At 32.3% G+C, this 26,697-nt stretch overlaps 1 protein-coding gene across 2 annotated transcripts in view; it reads right to left on the reverse strand.

Moving 5' to 3' along the window:
* Nucleotides 1-26,697, reverse strand: part of LOC106464195 (RRP12-like protein) — a 150,038-nt gene that overhangs the window by 69,621 nt on the left and 53,720 nt on the right. For both annotated transcript variants that reach the window (XM_013924320.2, XM_022391898.1), the window contains exons 8-12: nucleotides 18,878-19,008; nucleotides 18,236-18,334; nucleotides 16,327-16,418; nucleotides 12,507-12,618; nucleotides 8,653-8,823 (exon numbers count right to left, since the gene is read on the reverse strand). In XM_013924320.2, the coding sequence (XP_013779774.1) occupies nucleotides 8,653-8,823; nucleotides 12,507-12,618; nucleotides 16,327-16,418; nucleotides 18,236-18,334; nucleotides 18,878-19,008 (605 nt within the window). The remainder of the gene's footprint in view (nucleotides 1-8,652; nucleotides 8,824-12,506; nucleotides 12,619-16,326; nucleotides 16,419-18,235; nucleotides 18,335-18,877; nucleotides 19,009-26,697) is intronic.

Genomic DNA, 26,697 nt, shown 5'->3' on the forward strand with positions numbered 1-26,697 from the left:
ATACCCGATATTGACTTTTCGATGACTAATTATCAATGTGTGGGTCATGATTGACATTTTGTAATGTGATTTGACAATTCAATAACGTTTTTGAGCTTTCACTGACAATACTTAAAGATAATTTTAAGCGTGAAAACTGTACGTATTTTGATGTCATGATATGTAAATTAAAAATTGTTATCTTACGGTGATAATCTTGTTTTCTTGTGCCCAATAATGCATAATTTCATTTGATAAACACGTTTAGATTGAATGGTAATTTATAATCAGTCACGAGAACGTCGAATCTGAATCACTTGAAAAAAACACGGGGGTGCTTAACTTTTTTCCAGGTGTATATGTCTACAAGTGGTTAATGAATTAGAAACATGAATTTTAGATACTGGCAAGCTAGGATATAAATCTAGAACCTCCCACTACTTTGAATTGCTGAGAAATCAATGTATCTAGCAAATCAACTAGTGGTACCTCCTCCTACTCCATTCTTCCAAACCTCTTGTTTAGTTCCACCTGCTTTTCTTAAGGGTCTGTTTATAAGGGAACTTCTAAACTACACTTTAGCTGTAAAAGTAAGAATGTTTTCCTAAATGAGTGTAAGTACCAAAACTAGAGTTTTTATTGGTTGACAAATAAGTGCTGAAAAAGGAAATAGGATTTTATAAGCATGTGTTCAAATAACATCTTTGTACACCCATACTGCTAAATTCCAAACACTACACTTTAGCTACAAAAGTAAGAATATTTTCCAAAGACTATATTTATAAGGCTTGCAAAACTAAATGAGTGTAAGTACCAAAACTAGAGTTTTTATTGGTTGAAGAACAAGTGCTGAAAATAGAAATAATATTTTATAAGCTTGTGCTCAAATAACGTCTTTGTACACCAATGCCACTAAATTCTAAATACCCCAAAAGGATTACCAATATTCAAAGAATTACAATGTTTATTGTATTGTCACCAAACCATATTATAAATATTTTGACAGGTTCAAAGTGCAGTGTTGTTACTCTCGAAAAGTCTTGTTGTGAACACTGTAGGATACCTATGCAAGCTGATAAATTACATATATAAATATGTTTAATATAAATATGTTTAGCAATTCAAACTCATAAGAGAAGTAATTTGAAACTACATGACCAATAATAATGAAAAAAAGGTACATCTGCTCCTTTTATTTCTAATTTTACAACTTGTTTTTCATTATAATTTCGGGATTTCTCTACAGGCTAAAGACTCAAGTATATCATTAAATAACTGATAAGATATAGTTTTACTGAAAAATGTTTGAAATGTATTTAGGAGGTTTTAAAGATTATACAAAAGAAATTCGAGATTTTTAATCACAACATGAAAATCACTTCCACTCAGACTTGTAATGAAATTGACTCGATATATTCACAAACAAATCTTTAGTAAAAATACTTCATTTAAGAATTTGATTTATTGTGTACAAAAGACTTGTAATGTTTACTAAAGGTATACCAAATTTTGTGAAGATGCACGTACTGAATTAAAAGTTATAGTATAAATACTTAACATGTACAAATGTGTATACTAACTCGTGTATATTATACCAAGTCCATTGGGAAAGGTTTAAAACAAGTCAAACGTATATATAGATGTTTGTTACACAGTTAATTGCAAAGTTGTATCCAAAGCTTTAAATAATTCTCTCTTTTTGTCAAAAGTCCACACAGGTTTGTTCAACTACTTTATAACACAACTGACAAGACAAATTATTCTTCAATACTCTGTTGTTTCAATACAACCTGCAATAATTTCATATAAAGAAAAAGCAAAAGTTCTACCATACACACTTTACAGCTAAACTCACAAATTATCTATCTTTGTCTTACTTGAAATACATTTTAAATGCATATTTATAGTCTCACCGAGGTCTAGAACATTCTACACACTAAGCAACATTATGATGTAATAATACTCGATCAAAATAACAAGAAAATTTAGAAGGTTCTAGTAATATAACACAATAATACAAGCACGAAATCACAAAAATGGAACTACACATTGTATGAATCGTACCCAGTTACATAAACAAACTTGTGATTAATTATTGCTTTTAAAAATAACTAAATTTAACCCTTGCACTATACTTAAATAGAAATAGTCATGTATATCTAACAAAGAGGAAAAAAGGGGGGGTTTCAAAACAACAAATTAAAAGGGAATTGGGTATCCTGAATGGTATGATACTTGGATGGATAGCAGAAAAAAGAAGGGTAAATTCATTCTTAGGAAGTTGGACAATGAAGAATCAGTATCTGTGTCTTGACGGATGAAAACACTGTTGTTGAAAGTGCCATCAAGGAGAAGGGGACCAAAGGAAGTGACCAAAAGTTGGAGAATCAAGATGAAAATCCTGCTGGCTTTCCTACTGCTCAGGGAGCACTAAGTGGCTTAGACACTATGATGACATGGCTAGAGGCACAACTAGATGCTGAGCGAGTGAAAGTTATAATTTTCCTACACTGAAAATGTATTTCTGATAGATACTTATCTCCACCCACATAAATGGAGAATGGAGAAGATATATAGAAGGATAAAGTATATGAAACATCAATGGCAAATAAACAGACCACTGACATCCACATGCAGTTAGGAGAAAGAAGAAGAGTGGTTTGAATGTAGGCAAAGTGATGAAGTGCAGGACCACATTCCTATCCCCATACAGAATGGCAGCCTGCTGCAGCAGACAACAAATCCAGATGGAACACATCCACACATTAAGTGTAGAGGTAAATACTTGCAGGATTAGGAAAAACAAAAGGTGTGAGATAGGACCATCCAAAAATCTAAGACCAAAAAGGACAGAAAAACCCTGATCCAAATATTAAAAGAGAAAATCCGCATGACTAAGAACAGTGGGTTAATCAGGGGAAAACCCTTGACCCAGAAATAAACATGAGTGTTGAAAAACTTCCGTGTAGGAAGGGTGAATGAAACAAGCCAGAAAGAGGTTAGTCGTCGGGAGAAGTTGGATCACCTCACCAATGACCAGAGGAAAACCAGGCATGAAGATGGAAGACAGGAAGGTCTGGATGAAACACTGGTAACTAGGAGGGTGAAGAAGGGATGGAGACAGAGGAAAAGGTAACAAAGGAGGAAATTGGAGAAACCACAGCTGAGTCAGCCAGGAAAGAGCTATCAGAAGGACTGAACATGGAGTATCAAAGACAAATGAAATCACCCGGAGAAGAAGGAGAATGAGAGGATAGACAAAGGTGTAGGTCCAATCCTGTCTGAAAATATCAATAGCTAGAGCAAGAAGACAAAGAACCATAGACCACAACCAAGGCCATTTGTGGCTAATGGACATAGAAAAAGCTTCAATGTGAGAAGTACCTCACTGAAGTCAAAGCCACTAGAAAACAAATGGATCAAGAGACCACTTCATTGGATAAATATTGGTTGGACAGGAATCTGATCCACTACAAGAGCCAATGCACCTGGAACATGACATGCAATTATAGGAATATCAAGGTGCTAGGCCAAAAAGAAGATCCAACATATAAATTCGGAGGGATGGAGAACAGATGCCACCCTGGTGATCAAGATAAGCAACCACTGAAAAAAGTCAGAATAGATCATTACCAAACGATTTCTGGCCAGATGGAGAAAATGAACCAAAACATGACCTACAGCGAGAAGCTCCATGACATTGATAGGATAAGACCTCTTGGCTGCAGACCAAAAACCCCAAATCTTCAAGTTGATCAATCTATGCCTCCATTCCTGAAGGTGTGTATCCATGAAATGTGGAAAACCAGATGAGGAGGAGGAAGCAGGACACCCGCCGACATACGAGTCATATTTAACCACCAACACCGATTGACAACACAGGTAGGAGGAAGGGTAAGAAGACCCGATAAAGGATTCCTGTGAAATTCCACTGGTTCTGCAAAGCCCATGAAAGAGCCCATATACGAGTCTGACCTAAGGAGATAAAGCCTAACATGGAAGATTACATCCACAAAAGAGATAGAGCTTAGTAAGCTGTAATCGACCTGAAAACCCATCGAAGGAAGTAGAAAAGAAGGGTAGACCCAAATGAGATGCGTGTAGAAAAAAAAAAGACAAGATATTGGATAGGTTGGAGTAAGGACTTCTCCAATTTGATTAATAGCCCTTTATAGCTGCCACCAGCATCAGTCGATAATGGTAACAGGTGGACTCCTGTTCAGAACAGTAGCCAGTTGACCAAAGAAAGAGGATAACTAAACCCAAGAGCATATGAATGATGAATGAATGCTCTGAATGCCCAACAAAACATGCAGGACCAAAGCAAGTCTGAAGGGCAGTGCACAAAACAGAGAAACCACCAAGTGGAGAATAAACCAAAGAGAAATAAAATAAAATCTTGGAATATGCAAATAATCATTCGCAAGATTCCTCTTTGCCATTGATAAGCCTGGAGAAAAAGACCACCTAAGGGTGAAAAATTATTCTAACAAGGTAAAACGGGGCATATTGAAAATTATAATGAGGAGGGATGAACCTAGTACAGGCCACCAATCCCTGGTTTGGCACAAGGACAACAAATAGCCAGGAATAAGAGCCAGGAGAAAGATGATGAACAGGTGCAAATGCCTTTCGAGACAGAAAATCTTATACCGCCTCAGATAGATGCAGGTTAGTGGCAGGATCCCAAGTCATGGGGAAGGAAAATGGTATTAGGGACAAAGGAGAAAGAGAAAAAAAATAGTAGGACAAGTCCCTCTGATAAAAACTGAAGAACCCATAGAACAGTAGTAAAAGATCGTAAAAGGGTAACAATATAATATAGACAAACACCCACTGGACTGGAAACCTCTGGTGAATCTCCAGTACTGTTGGCAACATGCCCATCAATGTTGAATAAAACAACGAGATGAGAAACCCCTGGAAAGGGGACAGGGATAGGTAGATAAGGATCATGATGAGAAATGAATAGGGGCATGTCGTGGCTTCAATTGTGACAAATGTGCAACCAAAGAGGAAAGAGCCAAATTTTGATGCACAGATAACACGAGATTCCAAATCTCGAATACATGATTGAACACGTATCACAAAGAAAAACACAGAAATCCCAAAAAGAATGAGGCAGCAAACGAACATCCTAACTACGGTGAACAATTTTGAAACATTATTTGTGATACATCCCCACAAATTTGCTCGAAAATAATATCACAAATGACATGTGTAGAGCTTGAGCTTTCATATGAAACTTTTTATTCAGGTCATGTAAATAAATAAATTTCCCACCTGCATTGAGACAACTTGTCAGTAGATGAAACAAAGCCTGAAATGCATCTATTTAGAACAAATTTGATTCTCACTTATAGATAAAATAGTACAAAAACAGTGAATTTTTGAAGTTGGTGATGTCAAGAACTGTAAAATTCAGTTAACCAGATGTTTTTATTTTATTATTTTGTTTCTAAACTTATCAAAATCATAAGTATGTAACCTGAAACTTTAGATTATTTTCTTTCTCAGTCTCATCTGTAGAACTCCCTTTCTTCCTTATATGGAATGGAAATTTCCAAACTTTTTGTTTGTACATCATGTGGCATGAAACAGTGTACATTATTAATGGTTTTGTATTGCTTGTGTGTTTATTTATTTTATTCAAGTAATTGTTTTGTTAGATGGCAACTTGAAATCTAAAAAGAGGAGATAATTGTTTATACTTACAAAGTCTGTGATATAGTACAGAACAAAAGCCTCATTGTGTGCTCTAACCTCTAGTACTTGAGACAGTTTTATACAACAAAAATAAGTTTTATGTATAGGATAGAATAACATAAATACTATATACTTATATTACTTCTAATACTTTAGAATATACAATACCATTTTGTTAACAAAGTGGGCTAATGCATGATGTATTACTCATAACAACTACTTGTACTCAGTCAGAAATCTGCAACTTTCTACCTGCATGATAAGGCCTACATTAATCTTCTGCATATGTTTGTTAGAATGTAAAAGATAAAAACAAATAACAGTGATGTGCAAAAATATAAAACTTAATGCCAAATGCATGTCTCTTTGATAGACAATTAAATATTTTGTGTAACGAACAATATTTTAGAAAGTGTCAGAACAAAACAGAGATACTAAAGAATCTGTGTAAGCTATAGGCCAATGAAGCAAGTAACATTGCTTGTAAGCTAGCAGTTATGGGCATTCTGCATAATGACACAGTATATAATTATGTTATGCACTGGTTTTTATTTCATCATAATTCATAAGTTTACCAAAAAATTAAACTTAAATTTCAAAATGTCTCATTGTTAACATGATGTACGGTTGAAATGTGTGTCTGTTCAAATTTAGAGACTTTATAAGTTTTTTAATTTTTACTTATGAAAAGTCAAAGTTAGCATACCATACAAGGCACCAAAAGGGTTAAAGAGATTATTTTTGAACTGTGTATTTTTCACTGTAAAAGGATATTCTTTGTGTGTGTATGTATATACACATATTACTTCACTGTCTACAAATGTTTTATTTTATCACATATTATTGACATGTAAAGGGTTTTATTTTCCTTACTACTTCATTATGTATTGTATTAACCCTATGGTAGCCACATCCCCAAATTGTAAGGACTTAACGTTGCTATCATTATATTTCATTCCAAACATAAAACTAGTGGATGAAATTGTTTGAAATTTGAAAAGAACTTTCCTAAAAGTATGCAGTTTCAGAAAAATAAAACATTTATTTGATTTTTCATTCTACTTCTAGATAAAAAATACATTTTTTAATGTAGTTATTTTTACTCTGACTCTGAATAGTTCATCTGCAAGATGAATTTTTTATTATGTATAACAATGCTATTTTTTATCTTACAGTTTCACATTTCATTTGCATAATCTCTAGAACCTAATAAATGAATATCAAGTTTCTTTAAGGTAAATTTTATAATTTATTTTACATTTTCTCTACTATATCACTAACTTATCAACATACAGTGCAATGAAATGTTTAAAATTAAGAAATAGAAATATATACATGCCTTTCAACTCTTCATATAGCGTTTTCCTAACTTCTTGTAATATGCATAATTTCACATTACTATCTCTACACTTACGAATTATTTTTAATTTTCCCTTCAAACTCAATGTCTTTTAATATTTATGTTGATACATCAATGTAAAGCCCGTAGAGCTTTATGAAGTTATTTCAGCAGACTCTACACACAGACCCTTTGAAACAACACGATGGAGCTTATATACTTGCTGTGTTTATAAGCTTTCACAATCCAGGTGACAACAAGTTAATCTTATAAAAAATCATTAAACCTTTCCAAATATGCATTTTAAAATTTTTCATTTATTCTGAATTTATGCAGTTTTTGTTTAACACAGACCAGAAAATCATTAAATTGACTTTGTTCTAGCTGTCTTTAATCCTATGTTGTTTTCTAGAGATAATACCTGTTCTGCCTATTGATGGTGTTGCTGTAATGCTGCAAGTTATGAAATAATGTAGATGACAATAGTGTCCTTCACTTATAGGGCTGATGATATTTAGAGGTTATGACTACCCCTCTACAGAATGAGAATTACCAGTCACGAAAGTAGCACTAGTCACTATTAGTAAATCCAGTACTTCCCATTAAGTAACAAATGTTAGATTTAAACATTACTTGGTTGACAGGAAAACCCCTTGAAGGAAGAAAGCCAGTTTATCAATTCACAAGTTCAGTGAGAAGGCTATCATCCAGGATCTAGTTTTGTGTCTATTAACTTAGTTTACATTTTATATTACACAATGTCCATTCTCTTTATTTCTTAGAGTAAATCGATCTCAGTTTAGAAATGCAGCATACTTTCATAATTTATCTTGTCGATCTTCCTATTATACAGCAGACTTACCTAATATATTTTAAGGAAATCAGTTTAAATTAAAAATACCACAAGCATGTGTCTTACTCAACTGTACTATTTGATCTCATAGGAGAAAAGTAATTATAACATTCTAACACTTTAGAATATAGTTGTAAAAGAAGTAAATGGTCTTTACTGCCAGCATAAACATTATTGCTTGTTTGTTGTTAAATGAAAAGTTACACAATAAGTTATCACAAATATCAATACCCAATTTTTAGCATTATAAGCCCTCAGACTTACTGCTGAACTACTTGTGGGAGACAAACAAATGTATCAAGATTATTTTATAAATGAATTGATAGTTAGTTGTATACAATATTTTGTGTTTAGTTTCTTATGACCATCCACCTTTTTTGCTAGGCAAATGCAACTTGATTGATGTGATCTAACTAACTACTCAGTATATTCAAAACATTAAAATATCACAAGAAAAAAGTGCTTACAAATATAATTAAAATGAGAAATTTGCTTCCAACTACTCAAAAAACAGCCATACCTGTTCAACCAAAGTAGTCTGTGTATGTAACAAAAAATAAGTCAATATGATTAAATCTTTGAAGAAACATTTAGAAACTAAATACTAGTTTAATATTAACTAATTTGATAATATTCATAACACTCATAAATTATGCAAGCTGACTCTGTCTTTTAAAAAACAACTAAAAACAAGATACTAAATAAATATAACTAGTATTCATACAAACAATATTAAGATTAAGTAAGTAATAAATACATTCCTATTCATTTTTACCTCAAAAAAGGTTGTTAAAACTTTTATCACTTCTCCCCAAGCAACATGATATTGATACTTTAAAGCAGCTTCTAAATGATGAAAGACCTTTTGGACAAAAGTAACGGCCTCAGATTCATTCATGGCTTCTAACTCCTCCACAGATGGTTTGATGCAATTGTTAATCAATAACTGTAATAGAATAAATTGAAAACTAAGTGCTACTTTCTTAACTTAGTTCTTGGTTCTGAAATTAATAAATCCTTAAATGAACGAAAAGATGAAAAATACTAAATTAATTCAAAAATACCTTTTTTTCCCCTAATATAACTGTCAAATGTAAAAGACATTTACAATTATTTATCCTAACAGCTTCTTTTCATCATATAGTTTCATATTTCATTTGCATAACCTATAGAACCTCATAAATAAATATATTACATTTTTAAGTAAACCTTTATACTTCCTCTCTCACTTTCTGTAGCAAAGGTTGAAAAACATGAAATAAAATCAAAAATACCTTTCTCTTTTCTAGAATGACTGCAGATTGTAACAGACATTTACAATTATTTATCTTAAAATCTTTATGTTTCTCAACTTTTTATAACTACTTTTACTTATTTTTTGTTTTATTATTCTTTGAACCATATCTAACTAGCACAACAAAGCAATAAATCACTCAGTGAGAGATTAGGGTAAACAAATGAAGTTGTATCCTGTGATGACAGCCCACATGCATTACTCAGGGAGAGATCACAAAAACCTTGAGTTTTTTCACTTAAATTTTCTTATTTAACCTAATGAGCTCCTCATTTTTACTTTTTTAGTTACTTTTGTTAATATATATAGTAAAACACTTTAGCACTTACTTTAGACTTGAGGCTTCTTTTACACAGGTGTGTGGTTTGGTAAGCCTATTTTTTTCTCACTATGGTGGTTGTTCAAGAAATAATTCACGTAACTTTCAAATACTTATTTTAGAACAAAAATATATCAGGCACTAGAATAGAAGGTTCCCAAACTCCTATAACTTACTTGGCTTTCTAACTAACCTATAAATAGGTTAAAAATTTCCACTGCTTCTCATAGCAACACCTTTAATCTAACCACATCAAGCTCTCCTTGTGAACTATCAGCTTTGGCAACAAAGTAAAACAATTACCTGCTTTATGAAGTTTAGAGTATGCTCCTTGTATTGGTTATAAACATGTCCAATAGCATCATAAGAGAGAATTATAGATATTTCTAAAAAACTGTAGATATGTGAGAGGGTGTATCATGTGGCTAGAGCAAATACAGTAAAGCAAAAAGAGCTGGAAATTGTATATTCCGATTTGTCAATATCTAAATTGTTTCTAATTGATTTAGCAATCTGAAACCCTAATAAAGGAAGAGAAAAAAATCTATAAATGAAAAGTCAATGTGCCACTGCATGATGTGACTCAGAGAAATACTGACTGAGAATTTACTGAAATATTTCCTTTTGAAATTAAGAAATTATAACTTAAATAATATAAAAACTTGAATTATAAACTATACTTTGATGACAATTGATTGACATACATTGATAATAAAGTAGTTGAATTAAATTTTTAACGTAACTCTGTAAAAAGGTTGTGACATTTGCACTTTGACTTACCCATATCCACAAGATTAAAACAAATTGTTATTGCTATTAGCATTAACTGTACTTACAACACACATCAATCACTTCTTCTGGACTAATGCCTATTGCTGCTAAGTCCAAAAGAACAGATCCAAGGTTGAAGTAAAAAATAAACTCTTTCTATTGGTTATGAACATGTACTTCAAACAGGAACACATGATTTTGAAAACTGCATTGAAAGTTAAAGACAAGTGGGCATGGCTTCTGTCTTCAGTTGGGAAAATTTATTGATAACTCAGCAAATGAAGAAGTTAGATGATTGAAACTGTCTAACTGACCTTGTAATTATTTAAAGATTGTGTTTACAATACTTAGATAATGTAGATGTTATAATAATTAAGTTATACAAACTAAAAGGGAGAGAACTGAGAATACTTATACATCGTGTGACAGCAAAAGGAAAAGCTGAGAATTTTTCAAATATTATATTTTAAAATTAAAAATTAAAACTTAGATAATAAAAAAATTTGAATTATAAGCTACATTCTGATGCTAATTTTATTGATAATAAAGTTCTTCAGCTTTTGAATGTAACTTTAAAATATCATGAAACACACACTTTGATTCACCCAATTCTTGAGACTTATAAGTAGAAAATCCAAGTTTAAAAAATAAATTAGAAATTACAAAAGTATTTTGTTCTAAGTAATAAACAAGCATTTAGGCCAAGGTTAAAATTATTTTTGTTTGCTGTTACTCTAAACTGATTTAAGATGTACGTAGATAGGTAGGTAATTTTTTTTTTTTTCAAACTGGTTGGCAAAAAAATTTTGGAAATACCACTAATTCTGTTATCACCTAAAACATAACATGTTAAACTATGAATTCAGTTAATATCAACATTTATTCTATGAAGAGTTTGTTTGTTTTGAATTTCGGGCAAAGCTACACGAGGGCTATCTGCGCTAGCTGTCCCTAATTTAGCAGTGTAAGACTAGAGGGAAGGTAGCTAGTCATCACCACCCCCGCCAAATCTTAGGCTACTCTTTTAACAACGAATAGTGGGATTGACAATCCCATTATAATGCCCTCACGACTGAAAGGGCGAGCATGTTTGGTGGGACAGGGATTCGAACCCGCAGATTGCGAGTTGAGCTCCATAGCCATCTGGCCATGCCGAGCCACTATGAAGAGAATTACAGAAATTTCAAATTATTTTGTATTACGCATTTGTTGGTCAATATTTACCTCAATAAAAGAAGTTAAATTGACTGTTGCCGACAATGTTACAGTTTGTTCTCCTATTTCATCTCGTTCGCCATGTAAATCTACAAGTACTTCCTTCCAAGTGAATAAGATACCAATCAGAATTAATTTGTTTTGATCCGAATCCTTAATTCATGAGAATATTTTTCGGAGAATGATACACTGAACAGATTTGTGTTCACAATGTTATTGATGTATACTCGTCAATAGTAAATTCTCCCTTGCTAGGTTGGGTATTTATTAGTTTAGTGTGAAGACTACTCTTTTACCAACGAATAGTGGGATTGACTGTCCCATTACAATGCCCTCATGACTAAAATAATTCAGCTGTTGATTGGTAATCAGGTGATGCCCTCCTACATCAAAACTGACTACATGAATTTCCAAAAAAAATATTCTAACCATTATACTGCGATAAAAATTTTAAAAGTCAGCAAATTTTTTGACTGATGGGTTGGTATATCGGCAGAAATTGGTGAAAATAAAAATTTCCCCGGTCATAATGTAAAAAAAATCTCTCAGTCAGTCAGGTTGAAGCAAACAAATATTTTTAAGCCTGGCCTTATTTTAATCTTTTTTTTTCAGTTTCAATTCATCTAGTTCTCCTGCACATTTGAACAAGAGATTATTTTATTTGAAACTACATATAAATTTAATATTATAAAAAAACACTGTTTGATCTCCTCCCAATCTTCTGGTCTTGTAAAGTGAAGGCATAGCCGACGATCATATATTTAGATAATTTAATATGTATAAGCCAATCTTATACATATTTAAAAATAACGAATCTACTTATTTCAACCAAACACACATTTATACTTTTGTTTGGTAAAATGTGGAAATGATGTAAAGTAGCATCAACAGTAAAATCAAAACAGTTAAAATGGGATATGGTTAAAAAACAAACATTAACGTTGATGTTGGACACATGGTCAATACGTATATTTTAACCATATCTCATTTTAACTGTTTTGATCTTAATACTTTTGTTTGCTGAAAATACCTGAAGAATGGCTGTTACTGCCACTAAAACCTCAGTTTTTTCACTCAACCAACACTGTACTACTGTTGAAAATAATTTTGGAGCATGGACTGTAGAAAGATGGAAATCTAACCTGAAAGAAAAAAACACAAAAATTACAAATATTGAAACAATTTTAAACGTTTAAATTTAAACAAAAATGCACATGGAAACACAGGGAAATAAGCATTAATTAATTGGATATTTAAAACATATGAACAACACCAAGATGAGTCAAGAAAATGACATTACAGTCCAAAACTGCAGAAATTATGGCAATATTCTGTATCATACAAAATTAACAGATCCTTGTGAAATTACATTACATTTAATAAATTATAAAATGTACATGTTTAAGCATTATTTATCCTATTATTTCACTATTCACTGAATTTACAATTTTTTTTTTCATCATTTACATACTGCAAAATCTTGTAACTTACCAAAACATTAAAAGAAGTCTGTTGAGTAATAATTCATTTTATTTTCTAGCAGTTTTAAGGTTGTAGTTTTTTTTATTTCTCTTAGTGCTAAAATACAAACTTATCAAGTGTGCAAGAACATGTAAGAAACATGGATTCCTATTATTTGATGGATTGAATAATATTCTCTCCAGATAAGATAAGACCCAAAGAAATTTTCAATGGAAAGCAATAGTATTAAATAATTTGAAGCACTAGAAACTTTGAATTAATTTGATACTTTACAAATTTTTGTAAATATATACCTTTTATACTTAGAACTGCACCAACTTTATTCTCAATGACCCATTTAATTAACTCTAAAGATACTTTGTTTAACACAAGGTTAACTACATTTACATGGATGTTCTAAAATCTAATTTGCCCTTGGAACTAATATCAATTTCATGGCATGGTTGAGCACAACTGCTCGACATCAGACTTCCACTGTAAAAAGATTCTGCAAGAGATAGCAAGGTGAATCTTAAACCACAAAACTTAACAGACGTTCCACAGTTCATGGGCAATGACCCTTAAGACCATTTTTATGTCAACCAAACACACAAAAATCTACTGGCTTTGCACTGGAGGCTTGACAGGTATGTGGTCAAATGGGATTGCTGTAACTCCATTTTTTTCAGCTATCCTTCTCAAAATACCAGTGATTTTAAGATACATTTAAAAATGTTATGAAAAATTGGCTTGAGCCTTCATCAACTTCAAATCCTTGCTTAATATATTTTTAATTGTCAAAGGAGATATATTTGGCTTCATTGTAATAGCTTTTGGTTTTGGAAGATTCTCCTTCGTAACCATAGTCTACTAAGGACAAATATCCCGATTGAAATACATTGTGATTATTGAGTCTGCTGCTGTCTTAAATGATTTACCATATGTGTGTATGTGCGAAAACTCCCATCTTCATAACGTCATGTCCTTTAACCCTATAAATTACAGGTACCCCTGTACTGCACATCACATGATTTTATTTTGTTACATTCAGGATTTAATTAAGCAACCTAATGTATACCAATGAAATTAACATTAAATTTACATTATAGTTCAAAGTTTTATATTATCTACGTTTTAATTCCTTTAGTTCATAGAAACCTTAAAGAAAAAATCTTATACTTCAGTTTGAGACACAAGTCCACAAAATTTTAACTCTTCATCTCTGTAACTTAAATAGTTCTTTCTGTACACTATACTTTTACATATAGACAGAAACTAAGTTAATTGCTCTTTTTATACATTCTTCTTTCAAGCTCCTTATGGTACATTGGGAGGAAAGAAAAATACATTTCATGGAACTCTTGGCAGATGCCATGCCCACTCACTACACATGCAGTTGCAATCTCTCAGCCAATTATACTTGGTTGAGCTAGATGTTTGTAACCAATAGAAAGACCACAGTTATTTTACAATTGGCACAAAGAATTCCACAGAGAACTTTTCAAATGCTCTTAGCATTGTTGTTTCTTGCATACACACTAGTGCTTTAGCATTATTTCTCACCTATAAATATTTTAATTAGGTTTTAGTTTTATATTTTAGTTAATTATGTGTTAGTTATATTTTAAAATGCATACTAGAAAGGTGTAATCCTTTTTTGAAATATAAGCCAAATTGCCTCAGTTTATCAGGCTTGGTGAAGTAGGCAAATGCCCCAATATTCTGACGATAGCTACAGTGTTGCTGCCAAGAACACCCACTGATGTGTGTCACGATAACTAATAATGCTATTGGATAGAAAAGGAAAACAAAACATAAAAAATAAACTTTTTCTGAAAAAATAAAAACTTGCAATTCAATGAAAAAATCAAAGGTATGTACATTTTCTCTATTTTTAATTTAAAACATTTCATTGCACAATACATTGATGATATTGCTTAAAATATTTAGTCTGAGTGCAAATAACTATGACATATATTTCAAAGTTCTTTGGCTGAATGCAGTTGAAACAAGAAATACATTTTGTCAACCACTGACAGGTGCCATACCCACTTTCTGTAGTTAATGTTGAGCTTCAGAAGTTACATGTACTTTCAACACGTATGTGTTTATAGACGTTAGAAAGAGTTCATTTTACACTAATCCAACAGTGGTTATTTTTTAAATTGGCACCAAGTTGCCTTCCTTGGGTAGATGTAACTGCATACACTATTGTTGGCTGCTTTGTTCACAATAGCACTTCAGTTGTTTCTTACCTAAATATGTCATAGTTACACAGACAGTTAAATTGTATTTAGGTTTTATTTTTACATTTTAGTTAATTATGCATTATTTGTGTTTTAAAATTTAAATTTCAAAAGTATAATAATTTTTATAAAATAATGAAAGCATCCCCTCACTCTGTAAGGCTTACATTATCATATATGTACAAAAAGATTTTGCCAGAGGCTAAGGTATCCCTGCCATTCATACCATTCTATCACCCATGAGTACCTGCTGATGTGTGTTGACATAAATAATCAATGATAAAGAATAAGAAAGGAAAATAAAACATTAAAAATAAACTATAAGTGAAAGATAAAGATATGAAATTATTAATATAACCCAAAGAAGATATTTTAAAATTATTCAATGAAAAATTAAAAAGGTGTGTACATATTTCTACTTCATAATTTTAAGTATTTCATTGCACAGTACATTGATGAGAATAGCTAGAGTTAGTGGTATGGTAGAGAAAAAGGAAAATAAAATATAAAAATTTATCTTAAAAACTTTGATATTTATTTAAGATGTTCTAAAGATTATGCAAGTGAAAGATGAAAAACGTAAAATAATAAATAGTATTTTTATACTCAAAATGAAAATCATCTTACATGTGAACTATTCAGAGGCTGAGTGCAAATAATTACATTAAATAATGAATTTTTTTATTAAAAATAGTTGGAAAAAAAATTAAATCTTTTTCCCAAACTAAATGCTTTTATGAAAGTTCTTGTCAAATTTTAAACAATTTTATCCACTGGTTATATTACTGGAACAAAATTTAATGAGAGTTGAATAAAGTGCTTCAGTTTGCAGCACGTCATCATTATAGGGTTAATGATCTTTTGAAAGCCCAAGTATAACACTCTAACAATAGATATAGCCAGAGCAGCATTGAACTGTCAAACAGACATGAATTTACTGTGAACAAAATCTGTAGGTGCTAAATATGCCACCTGGTACTATAGCTTGTACCTACAGCAACACACCAATACATTAGTACATGTAAACATTTCTTATAAGGTGTGATTAACTCTCCATATTTGCTTCAAGAAAGAAGTCAGAAATCAAAATATAAAAGTAATCCATTTATTATTGTTAGGTAAATATTTTGTTTGGTCACTTACTTTTGAAGGTTCTGAAATGCCACAGACATCACTGTTAGCCAAGCAATCAGAGATTGTGCATCATTAATACTTGGTTGGTAGTCATATAGTGCCTATTACACAAATAAAAAAAAACATAAAAAAGACACTAATGCATAGTTTTTGCAAAATGTCTCAACAACAGAAATAGGCTTCAAAATGTAGCTTAAATACTTTCACACTAAGAAACCATACTAGATCATAAAAGGTTTTCTTGTTACATGTTTAAAGTTTCTCAATCTAATATGGATAATTTATATATGATAAGACTTCAAGAAATCTGAGCAAATGTTATTGAATGTTTTATTATTATTATAACACTGACTCACAATAATAACCTATACTGCCAGATCATTTTATTTAAGATCTTTTATTATTTCATTTCTTTTGTAAGGGCAGAGATTGGGAGTAATATATAGTAGAAATATTAGTGTAGTTTTATTTAATTTCTATTTTAGGAATTATAAGAACTTTTAAGGGTAAGTGCCTTCCCACAACTGGCGATAGACAGTGAAGGGCAGTAGCAGTTGAGATGTTGTGAGTGTAAGCACTCAACTGCATACCCTTAAATGATTTTCCATTATTACTGGCTAGTTTAACATCAGCATTTGAATTTTGTCTGGTAGATGGGATATCACTCAACACATTTGAGAGTTATTTCCATAGACAATATTTATTCTGACTTTAAGGTGACCACTGGGATTTACAATGGATTTTGCAAAAAACTTCTTAATGCTTATTTCATATAAATGTTTTTTATAAATACAAGTAGATGTAAGGTCTCACTTCACATAATTTACTACTTGTTTCATCAATTGGAAATATACAGTCTTGAAAATAATTATTAAAATCGTGAAGAAAAAATATAACACACAAATACTGTGCTTAACAAACTTTAAGACTTAATAAAGAAAAAAATTTATATTTTGTGTATGAAAGCATTGTAATGTTTACTGATAATCTGCCAAATGTTGTTAACACATGCTTACTAATTCAAAAGTTATAGCATGAAAACTATAACAAGAGTTAATATAAAGAAGGCTGCAAAACAAATTATTACAGATAAAATAATGAGTTCTAAGCTATCTTTACTCTCCTTGAAAAAATATTCACTTGTTTATAATATTTTTCTTACAATCTTTAGACATATTTCTAGTTACTAGTTTCTGCTACCATCAAGATTACCGGGCATATATAATTGACTGTGATTGGTTCTGATCCAATCATTCTGAAACTGCTCTACCAGTATAAAGCCTATAAAAGTACAGGCAGTCGCACTACACCAGGCTCCCAGGTCTGAAATACCATATGGCAATTTGGTCACTGAGATTAAACTCTACCACAGCATGAAAACACAGTGTAATGCTCTGTGTTAAGCAAACAGCTCACATACAAAATACTTGTGCATTGTGCAACTTACTCACTTTTCTATAGTATTTTCACTATTTAGTTGCCATTACTCATTTTTCACTCTTCTATATGTATCACTTGTGCTTTATAATTATTTTCTTTACTGTGAAAGATTGATAACTAAACTTTGTATTATGAAAACTTACAAATGAAAGCAAAGAAGAATATGTTATAATATGTCAACCACACTACATCTGCTATATCCAGTGCCAATGACTCCTTTTCTATAATATTAGGGCTCATCAAACCAGCTAACTATTAATACTGCATCATCTCATAAACCAGTTTAGTTACTTTATTGCTTTAATTAATTAATTTACTATATATATATATATATATATACTCACTATTACATACATAAAAATAAACCTACTAAGAAAAAATATTAAATGACCTCAGAAACCAAATTCTACTTAATTCTCCATGACATTAAAGTACATATTGATAATATATATATATATATATATATACATATACTGACCATAACAATTTGGGCATTAAGCTCAGCCGTAAGGTTGGTAGGGGAAGATTTACCAGCAAACAGTCCATACAGTGCTTGAAGAGAGCATGATGTCACAAGCTGATAATTGAAAATAAACATTTAACTGTTAGTGCTTCATCATCTCAAAAAATGTTTCAGTTGCTTTGAATTTCATTGTATGCTTCTTTAAATAATTATTATATTTAATATACATTGCACTGAAGCATGTTTAAAGCTAGTTCTTATGTTTGTAACTGATAACTGCATGACTTCAAAGTTACTAGATAAAACCTGAACATATATAATGCACAACTACTTCGCATTAACATCTAACCACTGCTTAACCAGTTACAATATTTCACCTTACTCATAATAAATACATATTGATTTTAATTATAACTTTCCATAAACAATTGATTTCAGTATCTTTCTCTCTTGTCTGTCTTCACTTTTATACAAACAACTACCAAGCTATTTTATACATCAGTAAATTGGAACTACAATTCAAATACACTAATTTGTTTTTCAATAATTAAAAAAAAATTAAATTACTTTCAAGAAGGAATTAATTCAATATCAAATCTCAAATTAACTACAAGAGGAAATAATCAAACAAAAAATATGTTACACGAGTAAGCTTACCATATTTCCCAGTGTCATAACTTTAAGCAATGTTTCACATACAGCTTTCAAGCTTTTATATGGAAAGATCATCAGAATTTCTTTCAAAAGGCATAATATGTGTAATGTTAATGTTGCTCCTGCTCCTGATCCTATAAAACAAATAAGTCAAATCTTTAAGCAGCAAAGCACATTGTAAAGTATCTAACTAAAGAATCTGATAATAATCAAAATATGACTGTATTTTTGGCAGTACTACATGGAAGGATTGCACAAAATTTTGAAGTTAATATTTCTAATGTATAAAACAATACAGTATATATAACCCAGTTACGTTACTAACTCACATCTACTTCTTTGAAAATTAATCAGTCTCTAGAGGTAAAGTACATTTAAGCTGCATACATGCATATCCACATGAAAATCTATTAATTATAAGAAATAATTGTCATTTGGTTTAAAATGTTTCTGAATATTTGTGCATAGGATCATATGTGCTAGCCATCCTTAATTTGAAATTTATAGGCTAGAAAGAAGGCAGCTAGTCAACAGGACCCACCTCCAATTCTTGAACTACCCTTCTCTGACCAAATAGTGGGATTTGACCATCACCGTTATAACACACCTATGACTCAAAGTGCAGAGCATTATTTTTTTTTTGGCAATAGAATTCAAACTTTGGACCAATAAATCCATAGTCTGGCATGCTAGCCACTGACAATACATTTGGATAGTGAGTATTTGCAGTTTAATGTGTGTGAATAATGAATACTCTCAGTGTAAAATATGTGAATAGTGGGTAGTTTCAGTTTAATATGTGAACAAGGCTCAAAATTAGTGGTGGCCAGGTAACCAATGGCCCCAAAAAATGCTTGTGGGACCATAAAAAAAGTGTCTGCTAGGTAACCTGCATGACCCTTTAAAATCAAAAGGACCATTAAAAGTTTGAATCCACATAAACTGATCTAAGCATTTCTTAACCAAGCAGAACTTATGACAAACCATGGATGGACTTTCCCAAATTTATGAACACTCTTCAGTCATGTACAATCCACAAACATCATCACTATGAATGCCCTTGTAACAAATGTTTTGTTCAAAGATGTGTGTGCTAGCTGCACTGGTGTACTAAGTATACAGCAGGTATATCATGCCTAACAATTAGTGTGTACATGTAAGCTATACTTGATGTGTGTGTGTATACATGTCAAACAATGCATGTTCAAGATGATGTGTTCCAGGCAGTTCATAGCCTTTGCAATGACTGTTGCAGCTAAAATATCCCCCCATTTGATTGAGCTATCCCAAAGGACCTATGCTAGTGAGTGGTAAAGCTGCGAACAAAGCTGCTCGCCTTGTTTAGAGGCTAGGAAGTTCAAAGCTCCGTGGCTTTTGAAATCAACACATAAAAATTTTATCATTCTCTGCATTGAGCACCTGGGAAACATTCTAAATAGTAATGAAAGAGGAAATACACCAGTGGAAAGAAATGTTACTGTCAAATGGACAATGTGCTAGAATGCATTAGAAGTGCTTTAAGCAAAGTAGGAGTTCCATGCATAAAACTTGGAGTCTACTCTCGGGTCTGGTATGACCTTGCGATTGTTGGATTAGTATGTTTGCCAGTCATTTTGTGTTTAAACATTTACATTACGCAAGTAATTAAAAACATAAGTTGCACAATGCAAAAAAATGGCTGTAGAATCCAAAGATTAGATCTATTATTCCCAATAAGAGTATTGATCTTTCAGTGATGAAAAATTATGATGTTTTTCAGGCATTTTTGGCCTTATCTGATACAATATATATATTTTTTGGTTTATGTTTTGAGAGATATGTTTTCATTAAAAAAAATTAAAAACTCCAAAATAATGGAATTTCCATAAATTTTGTGCAACGACCCAATTTGAGTTTCATTAAATGCTTGTCCAATCAATAGGGCTAGATACCCAGCTATTTGAACTTCTGGCAAGTAAACACTGGATAACTGAGTTGATGGTAGATTAGACTATCAGTCTATGTCAAAACTCAACTTCATTCGATGCACCCTCAACCTCGGTAAAATCGGCTTATAGTGATAAAGCATGATGCACTGAATTGCGTTTTGACTAAACTCTAGCTCTAGATTTTGACCTCTAGATCTATTTACAATTGTTTAAGGAATAACATTATAGTTTGCAATTTATAATCAGAAAAAATGGTGTCAAGTCAGTGTTTATCAGTATTTTTATTAGTTTTCACAAGTTCAGGTTTAAATTCGACTGAATTGAAATATGGAGTTACAAGTTGCTCGTAAATCCTTTATCTTTGTAATTTATGATCAAAACAGTACCTAGACTAAAATCTAAAGTCTAGTTTTCAATATACCTAAATCTATACTGTACAAGGAAGTAGACTAATAAGATATGCATATAACTTGCAAGAAGTCATGAACGAAGTTAAGAGTCTACCAAACAGATCTCGACTAGCAAAGTAGCTGATTGGGATGGAAAGACCATGTCGGATTCATAACACTTTTGCCGACAAGAGTAGAACTTGTAAAATAACGAGAAATTTATTTGTGCATTCTACTTTGAATTCATGTGGTCAATATTCCCATATTTTTCATGACTATAGATTCAAATCACATCTTAACACGTTGGTTGGAAATACGAAAAATAGATTTAGTGCATTTCCAAACATCTTTTGGGTAAAGTCACTGATTTTGAGTTTCTATTAACATAAGCATGTATCGAAACATGATTGTGACATATTACCTTTTGGAGGGAAGGAGCTTGTTTCCATGATTGATCAATTTGGAGAGCTTTATGTCAATGAGCACAGTGTGTTCTATTCTCTACCTTCTGTGCATGATTCAACTCAGCAATCAATCTCCCAGCAAACTACTGTATAAAGAAGTAATTTCTGAATAACGTATTGAAACACATTTGGAAACGGCCTTCCAAAATACTGATTATAGCCCAAATGTTTTTTATATGAACGTGGTCTTGAATCAAGACTCAGATTACTTTTGAATCATACTTCTATTCAGACTGGCTAGCTGAATAAGTGGATATAGCCTACATGCATAAGACACTGTTGTTTATTTTTTCTACTGTACATATCTTATGCTTATGTGATTGTATTTAAATCAAAAAAACAAAAAAACATTCCAAAGTTGTGAAATGAAACACACAACAGTTACAATTTATTCTGCTGGAATCATAATTTGTTGGGAATGGTATTCAGATCACCCTGCTTTCTCAAAAGTTTAAAGAGGTTTTTGTTTTCACTCATCCCTCATTAAAATTCTGCTGCCAGATGGGTATGTCATTTCCATATACTATCCTGCCTCTGAAAAGATAACTGCTGCATAAGCAAAATGAAATTATATTATGGATACAAAACATCAAAATAAAAATCGTAAGCACAGAAATCTGGTGTGTGTTAAGAACCTTTGCTTTATTTCTTTACTTTTTTATGTGCAAGTTGAAGTTCTAATTTTATTCCTTTTATGTGTTACAGGTCTTTAGACTGAAAGAATTGAATTGGAAAAAAAAGAATAAGGGAAGCAAAGTTCATCCCTTTGATCAGCGATGGTTCAACATCCATGACAGGGAGAGAAACTGTGTATGTTCAGTATGCCATCAATGGAGCAGTGGCTACCGATCTTGTTCCTGTGACAAATGTTGCAACTGCTGATGATTCTTCACAGCCTTGATGAGAGGTTTGGCATTGACCAGACCCGTCTTCAGAGGAAGCTTGAGGGGTTCAGATCAGATGGGGCAGCAGTCATGCTCGGGAGGAATCAAGGAATAGCTGCAAACCTGAAACAGATCAGTCCACCTCTGTTGGCCATACACAGCACTGCTCATTCTCTTGAACTCGTGTACAAGGATGCAATGAAGGGCATTCCCTTATGTGTCACACAAAGTTCATTCCTCCTCAACACCTATCAGTTATACAAGAACAGTCTGAAAAACAGGAATGGATTGAAATTAGCAGTAGAGACAGTAAGGGAAGCTGTAGCGGTACCTACAAGAGCTGGATGAACTAGATGGCTGCCTCATCTGGAAACTGCATTGAAGCAGATAATAAGAGGATACAGAACCTTGGTTTCCCACCTACACGAGGTAACTTTTAACTGGATCAAGGTGATGATGTTAAATTGAACTAGGATCATTTAATCAAAAACTGAATTGTAAAATTTAGCATAATAGCTTTTATAATCAGAACTGATTCAAACAGTTTGAATTACAAAACATAAATGACTAATTTCATAAAATAGTTTTGGATGTTACAGACTATGCCATTACATGTTTTCTGTTGTTTTTTGTTTTGTTTTTTTAATAACTGTGACTCGCATTACAATCAGTCTCTTAACACTCCATTCTATTTATTTCCATCCTTGAAATACATTGAAGCACAACCAGGGTATTCAACTGATGCCAAAGCCAAAGGCTTCTTGAAGCTCCTAAAGCAGAAGTACATGAGCAAGTTCTTCCACTTTATGTTTGATGTGGGGATAACATTGTCATACATGTCACTCACTTCACAGAAAGTGAATTCAACTGTAGCAGATGTCAATGCCTCCATCAATGCATCTCTTACCACTCTTCAGAAGTACAAGACCAGGTAAGTTCATATACGTTTCTCTTCTTTTGAGAGGAAAATGTAAGATGCAATTGCATTCTATGTCACAATTTTTAATGAAGATTTTAGCCTCACTCAGAAAAAGTAAAAAGCATGTATAATAAATTTGCTAAGAACAATCTCACATCATAATCCAGACCAGACAGACAGTTTCTGTTCATTAATGTGACAAACTTCTAATCTAATCAGAAACTACTTAGGATTAAATTTCATGTATTCCAGTCTGAAACATTGTGTTATGAGAATATCATGCTTGTACTTTCATGTTTTTTATATTTTTCTTCTTTCCCTGTACTTATTTTTTTCTAAATGGAAAACAACACCTCATCTACAGGGTCTTAAGGGTGGTGACTTCAAGGATGAGGAGTGATAGGAACCAGAGATATTGAAGGTGCCATGACATCTGCGCTAGATCAGCTTGAAGGGAGCCATCATGGACAATTTGAAGACATTATCAATGGTGTCTAAGAGGCAATGCAGGTTGTTAGCTTTAACTTCTGGCCAGAAGACGACGAATGAGATAATTATCCAATCAGAATATATTAATCAATTCATTGAATTTATTTACATAGTCAAATTCCAAAGTATTTTGTACATTAACTTATAGCAAAAACAATTTAAATGTTATTTAAGCAGTGAAATGTTTCATATCAAAACACTCAGTGCCTAGCCTCACAGCCCCCTAAAACATAAACCAAAACTAACAGCACAAAGTCCCTCCCTATAAAGCATGCCAATAGTAACAATGATTGACTTTATTTGCACAGAAAAGTTAATGGAAAGAGTAATATAATATAAACTGCTTTTCTACATATATATGTGTGTGTGTGTGTGTGTGTGTGTGTGTGTGTGTGTGTGTGTGTGTGTGTGTGTGTGTGTGTGTGTGTGTGTATATAGTATATATATATATATATATATATTCATTCCTTAACAGTATAAATACCTCAACTAATAACAAACGTTCTCAAGTATTCATTCTCATTTTTTTTTATGTAAGAAACTTTTCAGTCAGCAATATATTGATAAATAAGAAAATATACGAAAGAAAATGAATAACACAAGGCTCTATATTTTCAGGCTCTGAATATGAAGCTGTGGTCACTTTGTCGAACCACTTCCATCCTATCTTGAAGCTAGCTAGCTAGCTGGCACTGATAGAGAGAAGATAAGTGTTGATTGGGACCTTCTGAAGGCACGGATGTATTCAAAGTAAATGCACTTTCATTAATAAAAATGCCAAAACTTTGTCCAATATTCAAACTTTTTGTATCAGCGTAATGGAATTGATATATAAAATTTGAAATATGGAGTGATTGTTTGAGCTTTTATAAGATGACTACTGTTTTCGATCAGAATGCTGCTATAATGTTATATATGTTATAATATGACACCAAGCCTGCATCAAGGTTCACACACTTGAAACATGTACATACAAGTTCTTTTTTGTCAACATTTTTCAAAAACAGGCAAGTAAAATTTACAAACTTGTAAGTTGTTTGGAGAACCTAACTTACTGCATGTACATTGTTTGTACATGTATGCATGTTAGGGCAAACACTTTTTAGTCCAGCTTTGCAGACTGCACTATCAAAAAATAATAAAATTTTAAATGAACACGAAATAATGATTTAAAAACAGGAATAATAATACAATTCTCACGGTGGTCTCTCCGATACATTTTCTACATCTATTTCATTACTTAATTTCACCAGGCATAGCAAGAAAGGCTAGCCATAGTCTGCTATCATCCCTAGGGTTAAAGAGGAGCTACCTAACATTTGTTGCCTCTTTGACCTACTGCTGTCTGTACCAGCCAGCTCTGCTGAGGATGAGAGAGGATTCAGCAAGATGAAGGTGATAAAGACCAATTGGAGATCTTGTCTGGGAGCTGACAGGATCACTGATCAGCTTCTGGTCATGCTTCACTCACCTCCAATAAGTGACTTTGATCCCATAACAGCTATCCATCTTTGGAATTCAGGATAACTTCACTCAAGGAGATCAAATGCTGAGAGAATAGAGATTGAGAAGCAGGTGTATGAGAGTGACAAAGAAGGGGATGAAGGAAGAATCAAAGAAATGGATGTTGAGACATCATCAGACACTGATGCACACTAAATTTCCTTTCATTATATATTTTGATTATGAAAGAACGCTACTTTAAAGGGGAACATATTTTTTATGAATATTTATTTTGATCATTAAAGGACACTACTTTAAAGGGGAACAAAAAGTTACTGTTATACCATACTTTAGAGAAAAATTAATGATCATATATGAAATAAAAGATCATTTAAGTGGTCTGAAAAAATAAAATGGTTTGACTTGTGTTTTTTTCTTTTTTCATTAAATACAAGTTCACAACAAAATAAATTGAGAAATGTTATCTTTAGTTTTTGTTTCAATTTACATAACATCTATTTAATTCAGTGATTTTTTTGATAACCTCCACTATACAGTGCATTTTACAATGAGCTATAGGATTGGCCTATAAAACTACTTCTGCACCTTATGTTTTGGGGGCCTGGTGAATATTGGATATTGTAGTTGATATTTTCAAAGTATTGTATGTGTGAATAGTGCTTATTTTTAGTGTAATAAATGGATACTGGATATCTTCAATGTAATGCAAATAGCAGATACTTTGAGTGTAACATGTGAATAGTGAATATTTTTAATTATATGAGCATGAAATAAAATATAAATGTTAACATTTTCGAACACTAAAAACGTATTTCTAATGGATACCTCCTTTGCATCTAGCTTTACCCAATTAAGTGCTGTGATCTATATACAAAATTTTTAGCTCAACACTACACAGCGTGGTCACAAGTAAATAGACACCACCTTTTCACCTTTAATTAATATCTAGTAGATCTTCCTTTCGCTTCGTGGAGTTCGTTGATCCTTTGGGGAATCGTGAAAATCAGCTCTTCAATTTTAGATTGTGGGATTTTCGCCCACTCTTCCTTCAAAACTTGGAGTAGATCACTTTTCAAAGTTGGTTTTTTTGGTTGTTTCTTGACTTGCCGGTCGAGTATGGCCCAGAGGTTTTCGATGGGGTTCATGTCAGGAGATTGGCTCAGCTAGGGCAACTTCTGGATACCATTTTCTTCCTGCCACTTTTGGGTGTTTCTAGCAGTGTGACATGGTGCTCCATCTTCCTGGAACAACGTTGTGTTCTTGTCCACGAAACCCGAAGAATAGAG

This window comes from Limulus polyphemus, unplaced genomic scaffold (assembly GCF_000517525.1).
Source record: "Limulus polyphemus unplaced genomic scaffold, Limulus_polyphemus-2.1.2 Scaffold1585, whole genome shotgun sequence".
In the NCBI taxonomy this organism is placed as follows: domain Eukaryota; kingdom Metazoa; phylum Arthropoda; class Merostomata; order Xiphosura; family Limulidae; genus Limulus; species Limulus polyphemus.